The sequence below is a fragment of the Penaeus chinensis genome, chromosome 38, assembly GCF_019202785.1.
Source record: "Penaeus chinensis breed Huanghai No. 1 chromosome 38, ASM1920278v2, whole genome shotgun sequence".
Taxonomy (NCBI): domain Eukaryota; kingdom Metazoa; phylum Arthropoda; class Malacostraca; order Decapoda; family Penaeidae; genus Penaeus; species Penaeus chinensis.
This window is the reverse complement of record NC_061856.1, coordinates 15154833-15162332: the sequence shown is the minus strand read 5'-3', so window position 1 is coordinate 15162332 and position 7500 is coordinate 15154833. Positions and strand designations below refer to the sequence as shown.

The 7500-nt window shown below is 45.7% G+C and overlaps 1 protein-coding gene across 3 annotated transcripts in view; it reads left to right on the top strand.

Annotated features, from left to right (window-relative positions):
• Window positions 1–7500, top strand: part of LOC125045832 (ataxin-2 homolog) — a 329053-nt gene that overhangs the window by 520 nt on the left and 321033 nt on the right. For all 3 annotated transcript variants that reach the window (XM_047643342.1, XM_047643343.1, XM_047643344.1), the window contains exon 1: window positions 1–822. This exon is cut by the window's left edge. In XM_047643342.1, coding sequence (XP_047499298.1) covers window positions 1–822 — 822 coding nt within the window. The remainder of the gene's footprint in view (window positions 823–7500) is intronic.

The following is a 7500-nucleotide window of genomic DNA, read 5'->3' as shown; positions in this document are numbered from 1 at the left end:
GCCTGAAGCAAGCGAAGTCGCACAAGCAGTCTCTTCCACCACAGCCTGAGCCTGCAAAGCAGCGGCAACAGTCTTCGCACTCAGCCTCGCCGGAGACGTCGTCACTCTCCTCGACGAAGACTCGCGGCCTCCTGAGCCCGCAGTCGCCCGCCGGAGCGGCAGTGACCAACCGTGCCTCGTGGGCGGGCACTCCCACAGGTGCGCTCGTGGAGTCGGCGGCATCTCGCAGCGGCAGCTTCAGGTCTCGTCACGAACTCGCCCGTGAAGCCGTTGCTACAGAAAGTAACAGCAATAGTGTGAAAGGGAAACCTAACCGATCGAGTGAACCTTCTCAGGACGCGCGCGGGAGTGCTATCGCAGGAACATCACAAAGTGGAGAGTCAAACCTGAAGCCAAACATTGGTAAAAGTGAAAGTTTTAGGTCTCACCTCAGTGCAGTAGCAGGGGGAGGGGGAGTAGGAGGGGGAGGAGGAGGGGGAGGAGGGGGAGCAGCGCCTCCACCACAATACCTAAGTGGGGCCGAGTGTCTCAAGATCCAACAGGAGTGTCTTCCGCAGGTGGAGGATTTTCGGCTGTCTCGCCCTCAGAGCCTCAGGGGCAGCCAGAAAGGAGGGGATCCCACCACGGCTGGTGCCGGGGGAACGAGAGGGGCGGGGGGGACCAGGGGGGCGGGGGCTAGCTTAAAGAGTCAAGGAGGGGCGTCTCGAGGCCCTCAGAAGAGCGTCATGGCAGGCGAGGTCAGCCTGCGCGACCTTACTCATCCCAGCGTTAATGAACCTCTCAAGGCTCACAACTCAGCGACCTTCAAACTTATTAAAACAGGTAAGGAACACTTCGTTGCTTTGTAGAATTTCACTGTGCTTAAAAGTTTGATGCTATATAAATCATATTAAATGAAGTAATATTCCTGAAAGTTCCTGCAAAGTGCGTTCATAGTCTTAGTAGCATTCAGATGTTAGAAAGGAAAGCTGTGTTTAGAAAGGGCATATCAGAAAATATATATATTTTTTTTTTTTTTTTTTTAGAAGACATGAAAGTTTGAGAAAAAAAGGTAAATAAAGAAATGTGTAATAGATGTAATGCATCTATAATTATTGCATATGCATTGAAATTTCTCAAAAGAGGGAGATATCTAGGGTTCACATCTTTAGACATTAATAAAGCAGTAGAGTAGAAAAATAGTGCACAGTATGACTTAGTTCAGGGACAGTATAATGGGAGGTCTATCAGTGTGACAAGGTCCTAAAGTGTGACTTTCAGTAAAGGGAGACTTAGAGTGACTTGCTTCAAGGAATAAGAGGAGGGAAAAATATCAGTATGAGTGACTCAGAGTGACTCAGTGCTGAGAGCATGCGGAGAATGGTTCTTCGGTATGACCCAGATAATAAAGACTGACTTAGGTCACGTGTGGGATGGTGTCTTGAGTGGAGGACTGTCCGTGGAGTGGCTTAAGTAAAGCGGTCGTGTGTGGCTGGGACGTCGAACTCAGGCCAAATTACAAAGCAAAATATGAGGGACTACTTGACTCTTAACACTTCAGATAGGCAAATGACGATAAATCTGTTCGATTTTACACGGCGCTTTCGATAGAGGTTATATATATATATATATATATATATATACATATATATATATATACATATATATATATATATATATATATATATATATATATATATATATATATGGATGTGTACACATACACAACCATATATATATACATATACATATATATATATATATATATATATATATATATATATATATATATATAAATATATAAATATATATATGTATATGAATGTACATAAATATGCTTACATACATACTTACATACATACATGCATGCATACATGCATATATATATATATATATATATATATATATATATATATACATATATATATTCATATATATATATATATATATATATATATATATATATATGAATACACATGAATATATATATATATATATATATATATATATATATATATATAAATATATAAATATATATATGTATATAAATGTACATAAATATGCTTACATACATACTGACATACATACATGCATGAATACATGCATATATATATATATATATATATATATATATATATATATATATATATATACATATATATATTCATATATATATATGTATATATATATATATATATATATATATATATATATATATATATATATATGAATACACACACTCCTCTCTCTCTCTCTCTCCTCTCTCTCTCTCTCTCTCTCTCTCCTCTCTCTCTCTCTCTCTCTCTCTCTCTCTCTCTCTCTCTCTCTCTCTCTCTCTCTCTCTCTCTCTCCTCTCTCTCTCTCTCTCTCTCTCTCTCTCTCTCTCTCTCTCTCTCTCTCTCTCTCTCTCTCTCTCTCTCTCTCCTCTCTCTCTCTCTCTCTCTCCTCTCTCTCTCTCTCTCTCTCTCTCTCTCTCTCTCTCTCCTCTCTCTCTCTCTCTCCTCTCTCTCTCTCTCTCTCTCTCTCTCTCTCTCTCTCTCTCTCTCTCTCTCTCTCCTCTCTCTCTCTCTCTCTCTCTCTCTCTCTCTCTCTCTCTCCTCTCTCTCTCTCTCCTCTCTCTCTCTCTCTCTCTCCTCTCTCTCTCTCTCTCTCTCTCCTCTCTCTCTCTCTCTCTCTCTCTCTCTCTCTCTCTCTCTCTCTCTCTCTCTCTCTCCTCTCTCTCTCTCTCTCTCTCTCTCTCTCTCTCTCTCTCTCTCTCTCTCTCTCTCTCTCTCTCTCTCTCTCTCTCTCTCTCTCTCTCTCTCTCCTCTCTCTCTCTCTCTCTCTCTCTCTCTCTCTCCTCTCTCTCTCTCTCTCTCTCTCTCTCTCTCTCTCTCTCCTCTCTCTCTCTCTCCTCTCTCTCTCTCTCTCTCTCTCTCTCTCTCTCTCTCTCTCTCTCTCTCTCTCTCTCTCTCTCTCTCTCTCTCTCTCTCTCTCCTCTCTCTCTCTCTCTCCTCTCTCTCTCTCTCTCTCTCTCTCTCTCCTCTCTCTCTCTCTCTCTCTCTCTCTCTCTCTCCTCTCTCTCTCTCTCTCTCTCTCTCTCTCTCTCTCTCTCCTCTCTCTCTCTCTCCTCTCTCTCTCTCTCTCTCCTCTCTCTCTCTCTCCTCTCTCTCTCTCTCTCTCTCTCTCTCTCTCTCTCTCTCTCTCTCTCTCTCTCTCTCTCTCTCTCTCTCTCTCTCTCTCTCTCTCTCTCTCTCTCCTCTCTCTCTCTCTCTCTCTCCTCTCTCTCTCTCTCTCCTCTCTCTCTCTCTCTCTCTCTCTCTCTCTCTCTCTCTCTCTCTCTCTCTCTCTCTCTCTCTCTCTCTCTCTCTCTCTCTCTCTCTCTCTCTCTCTCTCTCTCTCTCTCTCTCTCCTCTCTCTCTCTCTCTCTCCTCTCTCTCTCTCTCTCTCTCTCTCTCTCTCTCTCTCTCTCTCTCTCTCTCTCTCTCTCTCTCTCTCTCTCTCTCTCTCTCTCTCTCTCTCTCTCTCTCTCTCTCTCTCTCTCTCTCTCTCTCTCTCTCCTCTCTCTCTCTCTCTCTCCTCTCTCTCTCTCTCTCTCTCTCTCTCTCTCTCTCTCTCTCTCTCTCTCTCTCTCTCTCTCTCTCTCTCTCTCTCTCTCTCTCTCTCTCTCTCTCTCTCTCTCTCTCTCTCTCTCTCTCCTCTCTCTCTCTCTCTCTCTCTCTCTCTCCTCTCTCTCTCTCTCCTCTCTCTCTCTCTCTCTCTCTCCTCTCTCTCTCTCTCCTCTCTCTCTCTCTCTCTCTCTCTCTCTCTCTCTCTCTCTCTCTCTCTCTCTCTCTCTCTCTCTCTCTCTCTCTCTCTCTCTCTCTCTCCTCTCTCTCTCTCTCTCTCCTCTCTCTCTCTCTCTCTCTCCTCTCTCTCTCTCTCTCTCTCTCTCTCTCCTCTCTCTCTCTCTCTCTCCTCTCTCTCTCTCTCTCTCTCTCTCCTCTCTCTCTCTCTCTCCTCTCTCTCTCTCTCTCCTCTCTCTCTCTCTCTCCTCTCTCTCTCTCTCCTCTCTCTCTCTCTCTCTCTCTCTCTCTCTCTCTCTCTCCTCTCTCTCTCTCTCTCTCCTCTCTCTCTCTCTCCTCTCTCTCTCTCTCTCTCTCTCTCTTTCTCTCCCCTTCTCTCTATATCTCCCTCTCCCTCTGTACCTCCCTCTCCCTCTTTCTCTCTCTCTCTCTCTCTCTCTCTCTCTCTCTCTCTCTCTCTCTCCCTCCCTACTCTCCATTTCTGCCTCTCCCTTTCCCTCCTTCACAATCCCCCTCTCTCTCTTTCATTCCTCTCTCCCCCTCCCCCTTCCCCTCTCTCTCTCTCATCACTCTCGGTTTGTTTCTTCGTCCCTCTTACTCTACCTCCATCCTACTCTTTATTTCCCCCCCCCCCCCATCCCCGACGCACTGTATCTGAATCTCATTCTCGTCTCTATTCCCTCTTTCCTTCATCTCTCTTCCTCTTTCCGTTCTCTCCCCTTTACTTATTTCCCCTCCTCTCTCTCATAAATATATATTAGTCTGTATTACCACACACACACACACACACACACACACACACACACACACACACACACACACACACACACACACACACACACACACACAGACACACACACACACACACACGCACACACACACACACACAACCACAACACAAAATACGTTCACAAAATATACGCTTTAACTTGGACGGGTGCTTAGCATGACCGTCGAGAGAGCGAGGGCAGCAGGCGACAGAGAGACGGAATGACTCAGGAGAAAGGTAGCTTAGTGACTCAACTTTGGACGGTTAAAGATCGCCATAGATGAGTGAATGAATAGAAGATATAGACTACCACAGCTGAGTGAATTAAGAGAAGGACAGATTCAGGGCCTGGTTCGTGGAGCAAATGAGAGGGGACAAGAACTGAGAGAAAAGAAGAAAGAATTGGAGTGAAAGAGGTAGAGGTAGTGAAAGAGTAGGCGGATAGAAGGACCTAGAAAGACATAGATAGCAAAGGGGAGAAAATGCCGTGACAGATGGGGATGGAGACGACAAAGTACTGCATATTGGGATGGAGGAGACAGAAGGGGAAAAGAGGGGGGGGGGGGTAAAAGAAGAGTGCGGGGGAGAGGGATTTTACAGGAGATGGCCTAGTTGAGAGGCTGGGAAGGAGCGAGGGAGCGCCGCTCGCCACATATTGAGGCCACTAGTTCTCCCCGTTCTCTCCTATTTTTACGCCAGTAATATTTTTCCTTGGAGCTATCATTCTCCGTGCGGCTTGCCGTCTCGCCGCAGAGCGTCTCTTTGGCCGTGAAGCGCGGTTGTCTGGTCGGACGTCGCAGAGGCGGCGGCCGCGAGGACAGGCGATGCGGTTCTTACGGCGCACTCGTGCGCGATCTGTGAATTAAACAGTAATTTATTTTCGGTGATTTATGCCGGAATGAAGTCTGTAGGTAGAGTAGGGAAGGTCAGGTCGGGGAAGCGCAGTAAATACACTCAAAAATCCAGAGTCACAGCTAATTAAAGACAAAGTTTTGTCATTAATCTGCCTTCAAACAGATTTGCATGGATAAAGCTTAAACGCTCATAAAAACTGCATGCATGTATATGACGCTGATTCCGCATAACTGTATGGCCATCTGCATGCCCTGTCTGTGTTCGCAACGTCTTAGTACCGCCAGCACTGCATGATTTCCACAGGTGATTCCTCGCGTCATGAGACAACCTTGGAATCAGCTTTGAGACCGCCGTCCCAGGCATGGGTCGCCCTTGCACGGTACCGGGCATGGACCAGTGTTGCATGATGTTACACTGAATAGTACACAGCACATGACGTTAGACTAAGCAGTAGGCAGTAGAGCTTGACATTGACAATACCTAGTGGCCATGGTTTCACTCACAATGCCATTTATACGCCTGCATGACCTTCGGTAGGGAAAAGACCACTCGGTGCCAATCCGAAGCAATGCCGAGGATTGCGTAAGGGGAGGCGGCGGCGGCGGCGGTGAGCTCTCTTGGTGCCAGGCAGCGACGCCCTAGGCCGGGACTGGGGGGAAGGGGAAGGGGAAGGGGGAGGGGGGCGGGGGCGGTTCCGGGCTTCTCGGGCTGGCTGCCTTCTCTTGACCTAGAATTATATCGCGGCTCAGCACACTCCACGGCCGATGACGGGCATCTGGGTCGTACCTGTTATTCTTTTAACGACCCTTCGCTTGTGAGGCGCACCCAACTCCAGTGCCGTTTTCCGCACAGGAGTTTATTGAAAAAGAGACCCACCAGCTATCAGTGGCAGTCATGTGAACGCTCCATAATGGAGATTTACGATTCTGAGCTATGCTCCTTTGCTCTCCCATCGTTGCAGTATGTCGGAAACAAGACACGGGCGATTTACCCCTTCCATGGCTCTTTGTCTCCTCCCTGCTTCCCTTTCTTCCCGTTTTCCTCTCTCTCTCCTCCTCTCCTTTTGCCTTACTCCCCTCTTCTGTTTCCGCTTCTTCCCTCTGTCTTCTCTTCATTCCCTTTCTTCTGTCTTTGTCTGGCCTCTTTACCTCTTGAATCCCCCCTCATCAGTGCACCATTAACTATTCTCTTACCGTTTTTAACCATATATTGTGTAGGATATACTATTCTAAAGAAACGTGATTTAGTGTATCCTATCTCAACTTAAAAACCCCTATCGTGTACATTGTATCACCTAGGTCACATACATCATTCAGTAATCTGATATTCGTTCCTAACAGCAGTTTGGTCCTACCTTGAGTGTCAACCTTAATATAATCAAACAATGTGGTCTGATGATCCCTGTTGATAGATTACTCTTATTAAACATCACTTAACGTTTAACGACCATCAAAAACATCGTGATAATTTGGCTGTTTCAACTTTTACCAACTGACGTCATGTCACACGGTATGCCATAGTACGTTTAAAAAAATCGTTATACATACTGTGATATATACATCGGTTATATAGACCGTGAATCATTACCGTATGTTTCACGTGACCAAATATGTACCCACCACTACGTTATGATAAGACCTACAAACTATCCTAAAGTGTTACGATCATGCAGTCTGGCCAATCACACAAATATTTAGCTCTGTAGAATTGTAAAAAAAGAATAGTTGTATATAAATGTTTAGAAGTTCGAAGAGTTATATGCCAAGATACGAACATCAAAGAGACGGTTAAGTGTGTGTGTCTAGTTCCTTTGTTTCTACGCTTTTCCCCATTTCCATTTTTCTTATCTTCTCTTTTCTTCCAATTCTTTAACCTTGTGTGTCTTGTCCTTCTTTCTCATATTTTCATTTTATTTCAGCATTCTTTCCTTCCCCCTTCGTTTCGCTCTGATCTTCAAGTGTTTTCGAAATACCCGTTGCAGAATGATTGTAAGGGTGAAGCTACGAGGGTGATAAGGGTATAGAAGGGGAGGAAAGAGGAAGGAAGACACGCAAAGGGAACGGGGAATGTTAGGTAAAGAGTGGGAAAGGCAAGCTATGATAAGAGTGAGTGGACTGAGGTGATGGTGATGAG